This window comes from Numida meleagris, chromosome 4 (assembly GCF_002078875.1).
Source record: "Numida meleagris isolate 19003 breed g44 Domestic line chromosome 4, NumMel1.0, whole genome shotgun sequence".
Classification (NCBI taxonomy): domain Eukaryota; kingdom Metazoa; phylum Chordata; class Aves; order Galliformes; family Numididae; genus Numida; species Numida meleagris.
Window position 1 is genome coordinate 37,616,220 of NC_034412.1, and position 20,847 is coordinate 37,637,066.

The 20,847-nt window shown below is 40.2% G+C and overlaps 2 protein-coding genes across 6 annotated transcripts in view; one reads left to right on the top strand and one right to left on the bottom strand.

Moving 5' to 3' along the window:
- The window catches only part of IQCM (IQ motif containing M), a 189,092-nt gene extending 187,672 nt beyond the window's left edge, over positions 1-1,420 (bottom strand). The window contains exon 1 of the mRNA XM_021396554.1: positions 1,293-1,420. The gene's annotated coding sequence lies outside the window, so the exon portion shown is untranslated. The remainder of the gene's footprint in view (positions 1-1,292) is intronic.
- Positions 1,555-20,847, top strand: part of DCLK2 (doublecortin like kinase 2) — a 78,613-nt gene continuing 59,320 nt past the window's right edge. For 4 of the 5 annotated variants that reach the window (XR_002438456.1, XM_021396277.1, XM_021396278.1 and 1 more), the window contains exons 1-2: positions 1,555-2,352; positions 16,719-17,053. Coding sequence is in view for 3 of the 5 variants with exons in the window: in XM_021396277.1 (XP_021251952.1) it covers positions 1,938-2,352; positions 16,719-17,053 (750 nt within the window). In the remaining 2 variants the exon portion in view is untranslated. The remainder of the gene's footprint in view (positions 2,353-16,718; positions 17,054-20,847) is intronic. The other variant, XR_002438457.1, reaches the window with a different exon arrangement.

Consider the following 20,847-nt stretch of genomic DNA (forward strand, 5'->3'; position numbering starts at 1 on the left):
GTGGTCTAGAAAGCTGATATTTTTACTCTAAGCAGTGTGTTTGTGCCCTGATACGAAACTCCTTCCTTGTTCAGTTCTTTCTGTTAATTTTGGTAGGAGAAGGTAATATAGCACAGTAGTTCATCAATTTATTTTTTGTGGGGAGCTTTCCAGGTATAGCAGAAGCTGATAATTCAAGAAAAATTGAGACTTGTTGATGTTCTCCATATATTTATTGCAGCTGAACACTTAATCTACTCCATAAGCCATCAATAATGGTGAGATAATGCTTGACTTTATTGGTATTTCAAAATGTGATAAGTGAAAGATAATATCTCCATAGAAAGCAGGGTAAACTATTTTCAAAAGCTACTAAAATGAAATTTTAGGCCAACTTCTAACCTTTCCCCCTATGCATGAACCAAAAAACTTCCCTTAACCTTTGCAGAATGTCATTCTACTAAATGCAGTTCTGTTCTAAGCATGAAAAGGACTTTCATAAGCCTATCTTTTATGTCTTCTAGTTCCCAATTTTATTTTTTATAGAAAATATCCACGTGCACCACAGAATCAAACTGATTGCCTCTGTAAGCACTGTAGAAAAGAACATTCAAAGGGTTGTATGCGCCTTGGACAAAAGAGTGGAAACTGTGTCCATCTGTAATGATCTCCCAAAACTGGAATTTCTCAAAGCAAGAGAAAGAGCTGAAAAAAGACATGAAAACTCGTGTCCGCATGCAAATGCCTTTTTTTTTTTTAATATTATGTTGAGAAAGTATATTCTGTGTTGCTTGAAAATGTTTATAAAAAGTGAAACTGTATCCACTTCAATGTACCTGTAGGCCTCATCTGTCTGCAGAAAACTTGAGCAATCCAGGGACTGTATGAAGGCCACCTGGGGAACCTGTGGGCTAAAGCCAGTGCAGGAGGTGAAGGCAGTGAGAGTTGGGCTACTGCTGATGGGGTTCCTCTGAGAGAGTGGGAAACCTGCTGAGTAAGCGAGTGGTGTCAGGGTGGTATCCTGTGTAACCTACTGTAGGGATCCTGCTTTAGGTCCCTTCCAACCCCTACGATTAGGTGATCCACAAATGAAAAAAGGGGAATTTGGTGGGAGGAGGGTAGCTCTTCGTCCTGAGGAACGTTTTGGAGAGGCTCCTATAGAAAGGATCCCCGAGGACAGCAGCCTGAGGGTTTCAGCCGAATAACGGAGAGTCACAGCAAGGCCAGGGCTGGACAACAGCCTCACTGCTGCACCTGAGGCACAGAGCCAGCTCGAGCCTGGGGGCCACAGCTGCCTCCAAAGGGCAACCTACCTCCCTACGACCGCTCCGCTTCCTCGAAGAGCCCCTCTCCCTCTCGGCTCCACCTCCTGATTCCCGCTCCAGACCCGTTCCCGCCGCCACTGCGGACCCGCAGCCGCAGCGCCCGCCCCCGCGTTCTCAGCAGCGGCGCGCGCCCGGCGCTAGGGCCCTGCAGCCGCCGCCCCGCAGCTCGCTCCTCCCGCCGTGCCGCCGCCGGTTGTTGTCTCTCCGAGGCGCGAGTCGGCGGCGCCCTCGCCCGCCCGCGGAGGAGCCGGGAGGCTGCGCCGCTCCCCGCGCCGACCGGCGGCCGTAGGGGCCGCGGTGCCCTCGCGGCCGAATAGGCGCTCGGTCCCCACCCCCTTCTCCGCGGCTGGGAACGGGCCGAGGAGGGAGCAGCGCGCGGCATCCTCCGCATTGTGCGAGCTGCGCGGGCACAGCGCGGAGGTGCGGCCGCGGGGCTCCCTCGAGCCTCCCGCCCCGGCGCCGCCGTTAGCCGGGAGCCGCCGAGGAGTGAGGGATGCTTTTGCGTGCAGCAGCGGGAAGCGGCGGAGCCGGCGGCTGCCATCGCGGGGCAAGCGGGAGTAGCCCTCCCGGCGCGAGCGGCCGGGCGCGATGCTGAATTAGGCGCGTGCGGCCCGAGGACGGGCAGCGGTCCCCATGGCGAGTAGCCGGAGCATCGAGCTGGAGCACTTCGAGGAGCGGGACAAGAGGCAGCAGCGCGCCGGGCCGCGGCGCGGCGGATCGGGCTCGGGCAGCGGCGCGGGGCCGCGGGGCAACGGGCTGATCCCCAGCCCCGCGCACAGCGCGCACTGCAGCCTCTACCGCACGCGGACGCTGCAGGCGCTAAGCTCGGAGAAGAAAGCGCGCAAAGCCCGCTTCTACCGCAACGGGGACAAGTACTTCAAGGGCTTGGTGTATGCCATCTCCAGCGATCGTTTCCGCTCCTTCGACGCTCTCCTCGCCGAGCTCACCCGCTCTCTGTCGGACAACGTGAACCTGCCCCAGGGTGTCCGCACCATCTACACCATCGACGGCAGCAAGAAGCTCTCCAGCCTGGACGAGCTGCTGGAAGGTGAGGGGCTGTGGGCGGGCTGCAGGCACTCCAAGAAGCTGAGGGAGACCACGAGGGCGGGTGGGCTGCAGCTGCCTGCTGCTGTGGCCTTGCTTTGGCAGCAGGGCTTGTCCATTTCTCCCATCAGAGGTGGGCTCATAGCGATGGTGGGTAAGCAGAAGGTGCTTCTCATCTCCAAGAACCGTGGGAAAGTTCTTGGCTGCCCTGCAGTCATCACCATTTGTAGGAGAAAGAAATGTTGTAATTTAGTTCCCTAACTGTTACTAGTCTGTTCGCTGGTGCCTCATAGCAGCTTAAGCTTTTCCCAGTGCTGTGAAAAGGGATGTTTATAGCTTCCCACTTACTAAAACAAACCAGTCTTAAGTCCCACTTTCAAATACAGCTGGTGTCCATATTTTTAAACGGAGATAGCTGCCTAATTCCCACAGCATTTAAGGAATCAAATGCTATTCAGAATTGTCTCTTAGTAGCTTTTGATAATGAGAGTTGGCTGCAGAGAATGTGTAGACCTTGAGAATCTGAGTAGAGGAGTACTTGACTACTTCTCACACTCATAGAATATCCCAAATTGGAAGGGGCCACAAGTACTTTTTCTGAATGAAACATACACCTCTTGTTTGTATAGAATGATAATTGACTGGACAAGGAACAGATAAGCATTTGAGTGCTTTCTACAGCTTACTTACTGTCATGTAAGCTTGTTCCATGGTTTCCATTTTAGCCTGTGGCATATTTTTCAGTTTGAAAATGTAAAATATTGTCAGGTGTATTATGACATAAGCCCAAGTCTGGGTATGGGAGAAGACACCTCAAGTTATCCATACAGATAGACTTACATGGAGTCATTACAGAGTTCAAACCCACCTGTATAACTTTGCTCCAAAGTAGATTGGTGTCAGCTGTGGGACTCCAGCTTTCCAAATGTGGAGTAATGGCACCAGATTGCATGGGCATGTTTCATCTTTGCAGAACCAATCAAATTACTCAGCTGAAACCTCAGCTGGGTGTTCTTTGTACCAACTTTTTTTCAGTTTGCCCTGAAGCAGAGCACAAAGGCTCAGGGTCATTTGACTTTTCCCCCTTACAGGCCTCTCCTCCCAGCTGCTAATTTTTGCTGGGGTGTTGGTGAGGCTCAGGTGGTAAGTATATTCTGTGGTACAATGCTGAAGTGTGCATAGAGGATTCATGTGGAGTAGTAAGTAAAATATAGGTGTGAATTTCATGTATTAACTGTGACTGAATTCATGTTGAAGAATCCAGTGTCAGGAGAGGCACTTGGTTGGTTTCAGGTTGTTTTGCTGGCTGGTGCTGTGTGTCATGTGCAGGACTTGCTCTGACTTGTTTATTCTCTAGATAGAGGTGGGAGGGGGAGAGGATTTTTATTTCTATAATATACTAAAAGGGAATTCTCACACATTTGAGTAGGTAACTCTCCACAAAGGGAATCCAGCAACCCTACAAGGAGTTTGATAGAGTCATTAAGGTTTGAAGAGGCATCTAAAAATCACCTAGTCCAATCATCAACCCATCATCACCACATCCAGCAAACCATGCCCTTAAATGCCACACCTCCACATTTCTTGAACATCTCCAGGGAGGGTGACTCCACCACTGCCCTGGGCAGCCTGTTCCAATGCCTCACCACTCTTTCTGAGAATAAGTTTTTCCTTAAGGAAAAGGGATGAGGAGAAGCCCAAATACAGCAGACACAGAAACAAAGGAAAAAAGCTGCTTACCCTTAGAAGGACTCAGGTAGGCAGGGATCTCCACTGAGATCCCCTTACTTCCACTGCCAACCCTTAAATGAGGTCTGGGAAGGAGTGGATCCTGGCTCCACCCCTTGTGGTCACTCAGGTACATTGCATGCACCTGAGCTCCCCTGGGTTGGCCCTGCCTTCCCACCAGGTGCTCAATCACTTGTTCAAGCCCTGACTTAGCATTTCCGCGACAGCGTTATACAAAGTGCTTTTCAAATGTGTTGGTCAGGTTGCACGCACTGTAAGGTCCATAACTAATTTGAACTGAATGCTATTGCTCAGGTATCTAGTATCTGTCACTGTAGTCTTCCAGCCAGTGACCCTGTATGTCAGGTGTAGCTGATCAGCAGATCTTCTGTACTGTTGACCAGCTATGCCAGATGATGCAAGAGAAGAGGAGAGTCTATGGGATTTGCTGCATCAAGGGAGTTTCATTTAAAAAGGACAGATAAGAAGGTGTGCATCATAAAGGTAACATAGTGTCTGAGAACTTTCCATATCATGTCATCTAACAGAAGGCAGTTTCACAGTCAAAACAGTAAAAGCAAAATGTCTGGAGAGTGAAATGCCAAGTCTGTGGTGATAAAATAAACGTGGAATCGACCAAAAAACTTCTTCATTGTTTAGTGGTTTTTTTAGAAATAGCTAAAAAAAAATGAGAAGCTGGAGTGTGGATGGTGGGGAAAGCAGATAAAAGAAAACTTGGATAAGCTAATGATAAGTTGGAGTGACTTTTGAAATGCTGGAGAAATAATGAGTCTTAAGCTTCTGTTCTTAAAAAAAAAAAAAAAAAAGATAAAAGGACTTGCTGTACAACCATGTAAATGCAGCTTATAGTCTCTTAACTCCATTTAAGTTAATAACTGAAAGCAAAAACTGACTTCCTGTCTCTTCATATACTCATTGAAAGAGTGACCTTCGTCATTGCACTTCACTGGAAGAATAAAGCAAAGCAAATGTCACAATGAAAATGCCACTTCATTGCTTTCTCCATAAAATGAAAGGGAAAAGAGATTCCCAATTACTTAGTCATCTATCCATGACCAATACAACTCTCAGGAATCTTAAGAAAATCGTGTTATATCATAATTGGATTACTATGTGCTCCAATAAGCATGCCAAAAACTTTACCAGCGTAAGTCTAATCACCATACAGAAATAGGGAACCACATACAGTGATGGGAAGAAAGCAAAGAAGTAGTGAATCCATCATTCCTTGAAATTCTCTGAACTCTTTGCCATCTCTTTTTTGTTCTTGATAGACTTGGGAGAGAATTGTTTTTTTTTTTCTTGTAGTTCACTTTTTCCAGCAGAGCAGGCTTGAATTTTTTGAATAAATAAAGATTGGTAATATGCTGAATCTTGAACTACAGTAGCATCACAAATAGTTTTGCATGGTGTCTGGTAGTATTGCTTTTTTTAATCCTTGGAAAGTTAAAATGTCATTATGCATGACAGCTACAGGCTGAACATCAGACCAAACGTAGCTACTTGATGCAATGCCTAATTGTTTGACTAGCTTGTTTGCACGTCACCAGTGTCACTGAAATGGTGCATGGAATCGCAGCAGTTGTGGTTCATAAGTGGCAGCTCTCTGAATTAAGTAGAAGTTGAGACCTTGGCCATCCTTACCAAGCCAGAAAGATGTGCATTAAACTTCCCTCAGCTCTAGCCTGTGCGCATAGCTCTTGGACGCTAACCCAGCCCAGTGCAAGCTCTTCAAAGCCTATTTGCTGTTTATCAGGTTAGTATCTATTTTGGATAAAAGCTGGCAGTGTCAAATTCTGTACTGCAATAGTCCAGACTGGCTAAATTGAGTCACTGAAGCATGTTTTTCAGGATTTGGGTGTATTTAGTAGCCTGTTGTCTGTTCTAAAGGGAAAATAGCTAAGGCACAGGCATACTGCCAGCTTCAAATATTACTGTCACAGGTTGAGTTGCCTTAATAAATGTGATCTGGTCACAATTTTATTGAAATCTGACAAGTTCAATTTTAAGCTTATTACTTTTCTTAACTGGATCTGACAGACAAAATAAAGGATGCTTTGCTGGACCAGTCCTAGGCAAATTTCATTTATATTTCCAGCCCCTGTAGATTAAGGAACATTACGGATCACAAGTTTGACAGCTTTCATTGCTTTCTTAGGCTGGAAGGAGTGAAGAATTTCAGTGTCTGCTTTTGATCTTGTTTGAGTATAGAAATCCAGAGAGAGAATGGATTTAGGGAATGTTATGAATTTCTTCTAGTTTTGTTATGCACCTGTACTATCTGATGTTACTCTGCTTTAGTTTTGTGTAATAGATTTTGTGTGCAATTTAAAATTTTCATTTCATTAACAATAATGAAATAATACTTTCAGTTCTGTTCTCTGCCAAAATCAGCTAATTAAGCATTCGTCTAAATCCTTTGATTGTCTTTGGAAATTTTACTTCCCTAAAGCATAGCACAATGGTAGTAGAAAGAACTGTGCAATTCTTTAGCACTGAAGCTTCTGTTTGACATTCATGCTGTTTATGCCTTGTCTTTGCTATCCTGTGTTTTGATGTCTTGGTGGTGAGAAATGTGGAGAATCTTGGTCGTTAAGATCTGCTGTAAAGCTGAGAGAAGAAAGCAACAGTAGATTCTGTTCCTGGCAAGAAAAGTCATATTGATTTGTTATGTGATAGGTACTCTTCCTAGTTCCTTAGGTAGGAACCATTGCTAAGAGTCTTTGTTTTTTTTCAGTTACAATGCTTAATTGATACAGTCCTTTTAAATGTCAGTAGTTTTTTTCTGTACAATTGGAATCAGCAGACACCTGTAAGGAAGTCGTTGGGGAGAGGTGGAGAATGAGAGTGTTTCAAAATAGGACACTGAACAAAGTACTTTCTGCCTTAGATATTATTATTGTTACTGTGTATTACATAAGTAACATGTAGTAACCTAAATTGTAGAAAGTTGTCAGTAGTTTATGGGCCGGTTCGGCCCAGTTCCATGACTAATGGGGCAGGGGGACCCTCAGACCCATGTCCCCGGAAAGGGGAAAAAGGGGAAGAATAACAGGGAGATAGGCCTGAAAACAAAGCAGCGGCAACCATCTGAGTAGGAAAGTTAATTTACTAAATGTAAGGTTGGAATGCAAGATAACACAGTATAATGCAATATAATTGGAATTGAGGCTAATAAATAAAATGAGAGAGAGTGTGTCCAAAACCAAAGGCCTTACTCTAATGCTGAAGGCGAGATGGCTAGGGAGCACACATGCTGCAGAGATGAACAGAAAGGGAAAAGGGAACGTCTCATGACTTGAGAACAGTTTTATCTTCCCCTCTGAACAGAAACAAAAAGTCTTGTGGGGTATGTAGTTGTTCTTTTCTGAGAACCAGGTACCTGGAAATATCAGCAGTCCATGGAACTGGAGCATTAACTCTTTAACTCCCAGTGCACTACATGATGTTATGATGTGGAATACCAATAACCAAAAATCATAAAACCATGACATTCCACCCCTTATTCCACATCACTACATCATGCTTAATATATATATAAAGATAATAACATGCATTAAACACACCTGTATATACATGGAATTACTGACTGCATTCTCCCAACATCAAATTCCCTTGTGGTACACATTGAACATCCCCATTTTTCTGCATCACCCACCAAGTGGATCCAGGTCTCTGAGCAAAAACAGTTCCATGGAGAGGTTTGCTCTTTGCAGAAGCTGGAAAGACCCAAACTGCTTTTCCCAACATGCTCTTTACATGTACTACAGGGACCTTATCTCCCTCTATATTATGTAGGGAGCTGGATTGGGCAGGACCATCTCAACTGATAGATCCTTGAGTATTGACCAACCAGGCAGCTTCTGCTAAATGCTTCTCCCAGTGCTTAAATGTTCCACTACCCATTGCTTTTAACAATCCATTGTATTGTGTGATTTTACCAGAAGCTGCTGCATGATAGGGCATATGATAAAGCCATTCAATGCCATGATCTTTGGCCCAAGTATTTACAAGAGTATTTTTGAAGTGAGTCCCATTATCTGACTCAATTCCTTCTAGAGTGTCATGTCACCATAGTACTTGTTTCTCAAGATCTAATACAGCATTTTGGGCAGTAGCATGGGGTACTGCATATGTTTCAAGCTACCCAGTGGTTGCCTCCACCATGGTAAGCACATAACACTTACCATTGCAGGTTCATGGCAGTGATATAATCAACCTGCCATGCCTCCTCATACTTATACTTTTGCCACACCCCTCCCCCCAGCAAGGTTTCATCCTCTTGGCTTGTTTAATTGCAGCACATGTGTCACAATCATGAATAACCTCTGCAATAGTATCCACAGTTAAGTTTACCTCTCAGTCTCTAGCCCACTTATATGTTGCATCTCTTCCTTGATGGCCCATGGTCTCATGGGCCCATGGAGGTAGAAATAATTCACCTTTGTGTTGCCAGTCCAAGTCTATTTGAGTCACCTCAATTTTGTCGGCTCAGTCTACCTGATGGTTATTTTGTTGTTCTTCGGTAGCCTGACTCTTGGGGACATGAACATCTACATGACGCACCTTTACAACCATATTCTTTATTCAAGTAATATCTTTCTACATTTCAGCAGCCCAAATCCTATATAAGTTTCTGTGACTACTCAGTGCACTGTTAGATTAGGGCAAGAATAAGTTTTCTTGTCAGGGCAAGTAGATGGTAACAACAGTTAAGCAATTAGTTTGTAACTTGTTTCAAAAGGTATAATTACCTTCCTGTGCTAAAGTCAAAATCTATAACACTTAAAGAGGCAGAAAATCTCTAAAAGTGTAACAAAGAAAGATAAAATTGAAGAATAAAAGGATTTAAAAAATAAAAAGCATTTATGCTTGAGTTTATGTTCAGATTACTGTAGTTTCATAGTCCTGAAGCAATGGGGTATAATTTACCTGAGAAGAATTATTTACTTACTGCAGAGGAAGCAGGTGGTACTAGGTAGGGTTTATACCAAGATCCCTCAGCTGTTTTCTTAAAGCTTTTCAGAAAGCTTGATCAGGGAGTTGGGGCCAGAAGATGTTCAGAGGTCCCTTCCAACTTAAGCAACTCTGCGATTCCAAGAAACCTTGTAGGAAGCTGTTACCTGCACCTTCTGGATAGATAAAATCAAAAGAGAGTAGACACAGGTAGCGTGCCAAGTTTTAAACAGTGCAAGGGGAAACTTAAATGCTTTAGACAAGGAATGGTGGTAACTTATACAGGGTTACTGGAGGTGACATGAAAGAATTGTAAGACATTTATGAGGAAGGAAGTTCTGTGAAAGAAAGGAAGCAAAAAAAGATCTAAATAAAATTTAATCATTCATAAAAGAGTTTTATTTTTACATCAGTCTTTTTATGCATTCTGTAAATACACTCCTAGAAATCCACTCAACTTTATGTCACGGAGTACAGAAAGGATGCTCTCTCAAAGTTGGAAGGCTAGCTGTTTTAACTGCCATGCTATACTGAAAAAGCAACTTTTGACACTCTTGAAGTTAATGACTTCCACCAAAAGAAGATGAAGGATATGAAATGGATATACAAAGTACACATAGAACCCTGATTTATCCTACGTGCTTCAAAGTGGAACGTGTTTTAAAAATGTGGAGAACAATGTGTTGTTGGTGTTTTTCCCCTGTAGACATGCTATTGCTTGTGTCAGCTATATCATTCTTTGTTATGTAGCATGTCATTTAAAACACAGTACTGTACATGACTTTCAGAAGATAATAGTGCTTGTTAACGCTTTGCAAAAAGCTAACCAGAAAATCTTGTTCAGGAACTTTGGTTTCCAGTATCCTGACTCAGGATTTTTTAGTGTTACATACTTCATTTCTTCCTTGCATTCCCCACTACATGGTATATCCACTTTTTTTTTTTTTAATTTTTTTGTTTTTAACAGTGCTAAGGGAAATGAAACATCTGCATGTCTTTCATTAGCAGACTCTGTTTTTAAGAAAAATATGTCTGAACATTTCTCCACTATTTTAAAAAATTCCTTGAAGTTGGCTTTAGCTCATAAAACTTGTGCCATGAAGAACTCTGAGCTGTAAGTCAGCTGTATTTCCTCAAAAACTCTGCATTTTTGGAAGTGGTATACACTTGTGGTATGAAACACCAAGATACATCTCTTTTCCTATGCGTACCTAAAATTGCATAGCTGAATTTTGGAGAATTCATCTATACTCCAACTCTTCACTCGTGCAGTTTTGTTTTGAGAGAAGCTAGATACCTTTCCTCTGAATAATAGTATTGATAAATAGATAGCAAAACAACTCTTTCCTTAGATAAGTTTAAGTAGACTAAACAGTATATAGATAACTAATGGTCTATGGCTATTTATCAGTCAGATTGATCAATATAATCTTGTTTTCTCTTTTAATCCATTCTCTCTTTACCATGGTAGGAGAATGGTGAATATTTAGTTTAGTATGTGCTCTCTGTAACCGAAATCCCACAGTGTGCTTGAACATGCTGTCAACATGTGGGTCTTCATGAATAGCGCACCTGATTACTAATGCAGAACAGGTAAATTATTAAGAGGCAGGTCGCGTTTCCTTGCTAATAGGAAATATTCCACATCTTCTATTTGTTGTTTTTTTTTAAGTGTTAAAAAGACATAGAGAATCAGTAAACTTACTCCATTTGTTGATTATATTGTGACTCAAAATGTCAACAGATGTTATTAATTTTATGCTAGCATATGGCCCATTTGCAGAATTTTTGGTGGTAGCAGAATTTCTTTCTTGAAGAAGTGACACTTTTAGATTGCTCTGGGTACCATTGTGAAGTGTTGGATGGATGGCACATATGTTCTGTTGAAATTACAGTGCCAACTTATAAGGAAGTTTCATGCTTCTGCCAGAACTGCTCTGCAGGCTGGCTAAGCTTCCTGCTGAAGAGTTTGGCTGGGTTTAGGGCCCCAGCTGTAACCCATGCCTGTGATTCTTATTCTTTTTCCCCCTACACATACATACATTTTGCTCAATAGTGTCTTTACTTCATTAGTCTATATTTCACATCTTTACCTGCAAATTCCTATGTAGTATGGGTAACTTCACAATCTAGTTGAAAAAACTAGGGAGCTGTCTGACTCTTTTTAATGATGTAAGTCAAAGACACGCTATTTATTAACAGTAGAGTAACCACTGAGTACATACTGGTAAAGGCTAGCATGTATGAGCTTCAAAATGTTTCAAGTGGAAAATGAGCCTTCAAACCATAAAATTGACTGTATCCAAGTCAATAATGTAAATAATGAAGTATTGTTTATGCATGTGTTTGGAGTTACATCAGCTTTCTATGTCTGGTAGATTTACAAATTACTTCAAAAGCTACAGCATAATCAAAACACCACCAAAGTCTCAGAAAAGGTTTTCTTAGTGAGTGTAACGCTACAATGCGATAAAAAGTACAGCAATAACAGCAGGGTAGCAAAGACCTAGGCTGCAGCAAGTAAAGATAAGCCCAAATGCAACAGCCATGAAACCAACCAACCACTTGCCCTTGGAAGGACTCAGGTAGGCAGGGATCTCCACTGAGATCCCCTTACTTCCACTGCCAACCCTTAAATGAGGTCCAGGAAAGGGTGGATCCTGTCTCCACCCCTTGCAGTCACCCAGGTACATTGCATGCACCTGAGCTCCCCTGGGTTGGCCTTGCCTTCCCACCAGGTGCTCAATCACTTGTTCAAGCACTGATTTAGCATTTCCACTACACTGAGGTTATATGCTAAAGTTAGACACATGAAAATCTTATATAAAGCACTTACAGAAACAGCTGAACTTATCTGTACTTGTGATTTGATCTTTAAAGTTACCTGTTATGTTGTTAACAATGTTAGACTCAGTTTGACTGATTTAAAAAACAACACGACAAATTAAAAACAGCCACCAATAAAAAGAAAGCTGCATTTTGTATTCTACAAATATTGACTTTCTTGGTGAGTGTGAAGATCATCTGAAGTATTTATACTGAAATTAATCCCAAGCAGATTTAAAATCAGGTCATGTTAAAGCTGTGGACAAATATTATATACGACATCACACTTCCGCATTTCTCTACCTACAAAATAAAATGAGGTAGTATTTTCACAAATGGCTTGAAACTCCTTGCAAATACATATGTGCAAAAGTATTTTCTACTTAGAAGAATGGCTAAAACAACAATTTAAACAATATCACAGTGTTCTAAAACTAACAGTGATTTTCTTAGGCTTACTTTCAAATACACCATTCTCTAGGAAAGTTGCCTGTAGTGAACTTTATAGCTGTGATTTAGCTTACCCCGCCAAGTTTTTTCTTCCTTAAATATTCCATACAGTTGAATAGTCAATTGGATACCTTGTTAAGCCAATCAAATCAACGGTTAATTCCTAGAATGGCCAATAGCTAGAAAATCAGTCTCTATGCAGAATGCAACAAGCGGTTTATTGGCAAGAGTCTCAGCAGAACTTAGACACTGGGTGAAGTCCTGGCTGTGGTGAAATATTAGAAGCTTAAGTGCTAACTTTAGTAAAATAAAAACATCCTTTTTCTTTTAAATGATAAACAAAGAAAGTCACTCAGTGCATGTGTTTTTTTTATCTTGCCATACGTGCCTGCCTTGGAGGTGTAGTAAAACACATTTTTCATGTAAAAACCTCTATTACCAATTTTAGTTTGTATGACTGAAACAAGAAAGCAGGCATGGAATTTAACACACTTAATGAACAATCTGTTACATGCTACAGTTCTCAAGTAATTAGTATATTCCTGTCTCTGCCAGTTATAGGAAATTCTGCAATTACTTTTGCCAGATACGCTTTTTGGAAAACTAGAACAGTTTGTGCATCACATTAAGGCTTGGTTGAATGCAGCTGAAACAAGTTATTTGAAATTCATTCTTATAAAAGGTTAATTTTTTTTATTAAAAAATCTTTTTATTTTTTTCATCTGAAGAAGAAAACTAATGCGTAAGAACCAATAAAAAATCTGTAATAAATGAGTGTTGCAGTCAGTTCAGATCATTAGGAAGCAAATTGGTATGAGCCACCAGGTTTTACACTGCTGTTGTAAGTGGATTAAGATCCTTTTTGCTCTATCCAGAGTGAAGTTCTTGTAACAGGACCAAGTGCGTCTTCTAAGGATGTTGCAGTATGACTTGACAGGTAGTATAGGTCATGTTCTGTGACAGTGTAAGGAAGATAATCTGTTAAGGGATCTGAAAGTTAGACAATACTATTGAGACTCCTCTGTAGTAAATCTACCAAAGGGACCTGTTGTTCTCTACTTCTGCTTCCTTATGTGTAACAATTTATTTCAAGTTGGAGATCCTACTTCTGAGTAGTCTTCATTTTCTTTTCCAGCGTTGTTAATTTAAGTCAGAGTTATCTTGTAAGCATTTGGTTTTTGTTTTTTTTTTAAACCTTCAGTACATAGTAACTGTGGAGATGAAAATGTGGTGTTATTTTGAGCCAGGGTGTTACAGGACAAGCCTTTTCCTGCTTTCCCATTGTAATGACAACTGCTTATTTGTTGAGTGTTAATGATCTTATTTTTTTTTTGCAGGTTTTTCTGTTTGTTTTCCAAGGGCAGGGGGGAATGGTTTTTTGTTTTAACATGAGTAGTTTAGGATGTGCATCCTTTTCTAGTTTGAAAGCATAATTCTTCTCATGCTCAATGGTACTGAGTTTCAAGGTATCTTGTAGTAATTATTGCTAGAATTTATTTAACTTCTACATACGGCTGTACAGGCTATACTTCAGAGGTTACTCTGAGGTAGTCGGTGTCTTTTTGTACTGAAGCTTATTTAAAAACTTGGAGATGCTAGGGGCACTTGGTGTGCTTCAAAAATTATCCTTGTCCATAGGGTGTTGTCAGGTTTATTTATACATAAAGATCATTACGAGAAGTTGATTAAAGTTTACCAAAGTCTCATACAAATCAACTTCAAATCAATAGGTCAGGGACTGTCCAAAGCTGAATGCCTAATATTATGGACCCAGAATAATGACTAAGTTCTGTTTGTTTGTTATTTTTGGAGGAAATAATAGTTAGCATTCTTAAACGTGTTCAAAACCTGTGAGTATGCACACACACATTTGAAAAACAACCAAAGAAAAAACCCACCAACCTCCAACCCAAAGCTACTTCCTAGTGCACTGACAGAAAGTTTAGCATGTAAGAGTAGAAAAACATATCCCAGGGGTTCTATATCACACAGTGAGCTAGCTGCAGAGGGGAGAATAACAAAATGATTTGAGGTTTTCTTTTCTCACACAATACATACTGTCAGTCAGAATCTAATATCCTATTCTCATCTTGCATCTAGATTCTGCATCAGCAATATGAAGGGGTTTGTTCCTGTTAACTCCCTTTAAAGTAAAAAATAGATGTCTGTAAAAATTAAAACTTGTAACTTAAATGAAAACAAAAGCATACTACTGTTGTCTGTGCAACTCCCTAGCAGTTATGATGTTAATAAATAATAGTATTTGCATGAATGAGAACAATCAGTTTCTTTGAGATACTTTGTATGTGGCAGCTCTGTGTTTAGAGCTAGAAAGCTCATTAGAAATTGTTTAGAAAATAACCATAGTCTTTAGGAATCTAGTATTAGAGGATGTAGAGCTATTTCAGGCCAACAGGACAGACTAATGAGATGTCTCTGCAGGCTCAGGCTACTGAAAGAAGCTGTCCACCCATGTGGAATTGTAAGGTAATTCAGTTTGGAAGGGGCCTCTTGAAGGTCATCAAATCCAGCATCTTGCTCAAAACTGGCCTGATTAAATCAGATTACTTGAACCTTGTTGCGACTTAGCATGTGGTTCTGTGGCAATGCAATCTTCTTGGCCACCACAGTTCTTCCTAAGCTGTGTGTCTGCAGGTTGGTTTTGTTTGTTTGTTTGTTTGTTTACGTATGAGTGTTTACCCACCACCACCAGTGTGCATGCAGGTGCATGGATATTCCATTCCAGAAGCTTGTGGGCTGAAAACAGCTTATTTTCCTTTGCTTATTTTTTGGGAGATCTGTCTGTCTGTATCAGTTCCTGTTTTGTGCACCTTCTGATCTATGAATATAAGGAGAAATGATGGGCATAAATGGCAAGGCAGTGGCATCCATGAAAACTTGCACCTAATTGTTTATTTGCACCTCATTGGAACATTGTAGGTGTGATGTTTCTGGATGCAGAACTGGCTAATAAACTTTCCTGAACAAAATAGTTTATTAACTTAATTTCACCCTGCTTTCTTTCAAATACAGCAAGCAACCTTTCAGAAAGGGCTAAAGGCATGGCAAATTAGAAAGCAGTAATTAGTACGGGGAGAAAAGAAGCACAAAAACATCCTTCGGACCACAGTAATTCTTAAGAGGTCTAAAGGAATTTTACTCTCTTGCTCGTAGAAAAAACATAATTTTTTAAGCTAAATCAGCTCTCCACATCTGGAGTACTGTCTCCATTTCTGGGCTCTTCAGTTCGAGAAAGACAGGAACCTTCAAGAGTGTTCAGCAGAGGGCCACAGAGATGACTGAAGGCCTGGAGCATTCCCTTATGAGGAAAAGCTGGGAGGCCTGGGTCTGTTCAGGCTGGAGAAGACTGGGGGAGGGATCTTATCGATGCTTACAAATATCTAATGGGAGGGAGCCAAGTGAATGTGGCCAGGCTCTTTCCAGTGATGCCCAGCAACAGAACAAGGGGCAATGGGCACAAACTGGAACATAGGAATTTCGATACGAACATGAGAAAAAGTTACTCTTTCACTTTGAGGGTGACAGAGCATTGGAACAGGCTGCCTAGAGAGGCTGTAGTGTATCCTTCTCTGGAGGTATTCAAAACCCACCTGGATGCTTTCCTGTGTAAGCTACTGTAGGGAACCTGCTTTAGCAGAGAGGTTGGACTAGATGGTCTCCAGAGGTCTCTTCCAACCCATACAATTCTGTGATTCTTCAAGTTCATATTGTTATTTACTGAAACATCCAACATGCGAGAGAAAATTACTGAGACTCCCTAGATCTTCATCATGGCTTGTTTCAAGTACTTTGATGCAAGGGTATGAATAACTAGCCCATAATAAAGTGTTTTATAGGTTTTTTTTTTTGCTTGTTGTTTTGTTTTCTCACCTTCCTTCCTTCTTTTGAGGAGATATCAGAAATGCGTGTTTTGAACTAGGAAAGAAAACATAATGTATTTGTTCTTTTTCTATTCCCATAGTCTCAGTCTCCTTTGTGGCCTCAGTGGAAGCTGTTGGTCTAAAAAGTGTTGACTGCATTTCAATAGTGTATCCTTGATGCAAAGTCAATGTATACCTACTGATGATCAGGTCAGGGATCTTGAGATTCTCGCATTTTGTTCTCTTTCAAAAGAAATGGGAAATATTTTCAACCTCCTTGATATCCTTTATTGTGTTTCACTGCCTAACCAGAGGTCTTTTGAAACCTACAGAAACCACTCTGAGAGTACTGCTTGGATAGAGTTTGGCTAATTTACCAGCCTTCATTTAAAATGATCTGCAGTTGGAATACAGGAAAACCACTGCTTCTGACAAATTTGTTATTTTTTAAATTGACAAAAATAGCTTCAAGACCTCCTAAATTAAGAAAATGTCATCTTCTTTTCAGGTGAAAGTTATGTATGCGCATCCAATGAACCGTATCGGAAAGTTGATTATACCAAGAATGTCAATCCAAACTGGTGTGTGAACATAAGGACCGGGTCCACTCGATCTCTGACATCTTTGACATCTACAAAGAGTGAAGTGAAGGAGAGTAAAGATTTCATTAAACCCAAACTGGTGACTGTTATTAGGAGTGGAGTAAAACCACGAAAAGCTGTGAGAATTCTGCTGAATAAGAAGACTGCTCACTCCTTCGAACAGGTTCTGACTGACATCACAGAAGCCATTAAGTTAGATTCGGGTGTAGTCAAGAGACTTTGTACACTGGATGGAAAGCAGGTAGGAGATTAAATTGCTGTGAGAATCTTAATAATTATGAGTTACTCTAATTAAGCTTGTTTTTATAACTTAAGTTCTTGTTACTATACAGGCTTTAACCTGCTTCTGAATAAGGATAATGAAGTAAACTGCAATTTTTAACATTTCTATTCAAAATATCTACAAAAAAAAAAGTTAAAATTGCCTCTACTGCAGAAGAAATTGACTTTAAGTAAAAGAAAAAAATACTTTTTCACACATTGTGTTGTATTGCTAAACTAAGTGCTTATTATTTTTGGTAATATAGTTTTGCTTGAAATTCTGAAATTAAACTTGTTTAGAATACACGTCTTTTCAGAAGCAGAGACATATTTTCAGACTATTGCATGGTGTCGTGTTCTATGTGAAAAATATTGATGTCCTCTTCCATTTCACTTCTACAGTTTGCTATTTAATAAGCAAAAATACTGGAATATCATCCTGGATATAGTAATTGAGATTGCTAAGGTCAAGAATTTTATCTGAAATAGTATTTCACAGGTGATGTTTGTAAATTGCTTTACTTTTAGTTTTAAAATGGCAAAAACATGCTGTTGAGATTAATGTTACAGTAGGTCTTTTATTCTAACCCAGAAACACAAAGGAGTGACCCAAAGAATATTGTGCTGCACCATCTATAAGTTACATTATACATTAGCTGTTGATCAGTCTGGTTAATGACTCAGCCTTTTGTGTAGCAGGACTTTGACACCTGATGCCTTTATTTGACACTGATATGGAATTTGGACAGCTCTGTGAGTCTAGTAATACAGAGCAACATAGGCTGAAAGTAGATCATGTTTGATACCTGATACCTGAACTATGGTATTGTTGACTAAATATTAGGATCCATGTTCATTCAAAAGGTATTTCTGCACATCTACATACCTATATGTTTGCATGTGCTACTTTTAGAGGTTTTGATTTTGTTTAAGGAGAGCAGGGAACTTGTTTTCCTCGAGCTTTTTGTAAAAGTAGTGATCCTATGGGTCACTGAAGAGGCCCATAGAGGCATTCAACACCTTTTGCTGAAGGTTGTAGATAATGTATTGCAGAAAAAGTGCACTGATTCAAATAATCTGAACATGAGGTCTGTCTCTCTGGTTATGTTCTGTGTACTGCAGATACACTTTCTATAATTAAATGCTTGGAAAGAAGTACTTTTGTTCTTTGGTATTAAATAGTGAGACAAATATATAACTGCGACTCCTGATTCACAATATTCAAGGGCACTATAATATGCTCTTTAGTTCTTCTAATAGTTTTATATTGTGGGTGGGTTTTTTTTTTGCTTGTTTTTTTTTTTTTTAATTAGATTTGTTAATGACATTTGTTACAGCAGAATCCTTTCTGAGAATGTGCTTTGCTTTTTAAAAGTCCTGAAATGTGATTTAGTCATGTTTATTTAATTCACTGTAAAATAGCTTTGAGGATATTTATCCTACAATAATTATTTTTTTCTGCTCATGAAGTCTTCCGTTACTGTCCCATATAAGAGTAATTTTATTTTCTCAGGCAAGTAGTTTAAAAAGATTTGGGAAGAATCAGAAAGGCAACTGCTACAATTTGGAGACACAGTTCAGATTCAGTTCTTCTATGAATTATTGACACAGTAGAAACTCACTAACCTGCATTTATGTGGTAGTTGCAGTGGTGCATCAGGGAGCAATAAAATTAACCAACTTGCCGTCATAGATTAAATTTCACATATGTTGCTTGCACATTAATGTTACTCATGGTGGACAGTGGCTGTCTTCAGTCTGCAGTCAGGACAAATAATCACAGATAATGCTTCAAAATAAGTGTATGATTTCTCATTGCTCTGAAATCTCTCCTCCTGCACTTCCCTGGCAACCAGACTTAGATTGCAGGTGTAGGTATTTTCAAGCAGAATAGATAAATCCCTACTTCTTGCAGAAAGCAGCCTGCACATATCCTTACTGCATGCTCCTTACTACTTTGTCTCCATATAAACTGCACATTTGGAATAAAAGTCTTTTCCAATTAGTCTTTGGGAAAGAGCCTTTCCTTGCACAACCACAGCTTAATTGCGATTTAAGGGATCATGCGATACAGTGCCCCAGGTGGAAGACCTATGACTTTGGACACCAGGATAATAAAAACTGCCTTCTGCTTCTTTACAAGGATAGGGAGTTCTGGGGGCTGTTCTAGGGAAAACAACAGTGACGAAGCAAAGGGCTGACCCTGGTTTGAGGCAAAGAGAATTTTTTTCATTGTTTATTGCTGGTGTATGTAGAGGTTGGTGCCCAAGGACTTTGTGGGGTTTGGCAAATAAAGAGTTGCTTTGCTGCCAACTACCAATTGGTGGAAATTTCTGAACCTATTTTCTCTAATGTGGTAATTGCTTATTCTTCTAAATCTGCAAGGGAGGCAGATCTTTTATGTCCGTCCTATTGTTGGCACAGCTTGAAAGGCAACCATTTAAAAAAAAAAAAAAAGCACTCTGTCACTCTGTAAATGGCTATGTTCTTGTAAATGTAGCTCTTCTGATCCTCAAGGTTCCCTCCCCACCTCCCTCTTATTTTATCTCTGAGGAAATACCAATTTTTTCCTTCTTTTTTTGAGGAGCAGTAGATTTAGGTTGTATGTGGAATCGATGCTGAAATTCAAGAGTTTAAACATGCATGTGTAAAATTTGTATCCTTTTATTAGGGAGCGTATGGTTCTCATTAACTATGAGACAATTTTGTTTTCTGTTGATGTGTATAACATGAGTAGTAAGAATGATGTGTTCTATGAAGGAATCTTGTTTTTAATTTTGAACAGTACAATGGAAATGAAGTCTACAACATAAGTTTTGTGTAGTCATCTGACTTCATTAACCTTTTGCTATAGCAAGGCCTGATAATAGTAACACAGAACAACATTCATGTTGGATATTTTCCTTGATTACTTTGTATGAAGGCAGACAATTATTTAGCTTTAAATTTTACTATTTTATAACATTTGGAAGGATTCTTTTATCATCAGATGCGTAATAAATGGGTGATGTGATTTGGAGTATTAGCACTGGGTAGCTGCAAGTACAGAATTTCTTATAACAACATTTCTGCAAAACTGCCGTTTCACTTTTGTTAAGCAACTAACTTCTTTTTAATTTTTAATTTCCAAGACTTCTGTGATTGGTTCAGAGGGAAAATAATCCCATCAAAGTAACTAGGTTTTTACTTTGCTGTGCAGGCTTCTGCCATTCCCGTTTTTGTCCTTCTGACACTGAGGTTTTCCTAATATATTTGTCTGAGCAGAGTGCTTTCCTTACTTGGCTGTGTTTTCCCTTCTGTGTTCTTTGCTGGAGTCTGTCACTTTCCTACTGTGAAGCAAGGACAGTCACACTGAAGCTTCTGCAGTTGGGAAGTTAACCCTTTGATATCTCCGAAGATAGTGGAGCATATCTATCTTGCTTACGAAGCTTCAGGTAACAATTCTTGCAAAGTATAAGGTAGCAACATAATAACATACAGGACTCTGAAGCATATATTATTTGTCACCTAAAAGAAAATGGAATCTTTGCTCCAGGAGGTAAATAACTTTTCAAGCTTGCATTGCAGTTCCATGAATGAAAGTCCGTAACAGGATTGAAGAGGTGGATGAGCCATCTACTCTATACTCCATTCCCAAAATACTGAGAACATACCACAGATAAAACATATTTTAAAGGCCTTTTTTGATGGGCTGCAAAGATATTGGCAGATCTCTTTGAAACCAAAAGCTCCATAATTTTCTGATAGTATATATTTTTTGTAAGAGACTCCTCA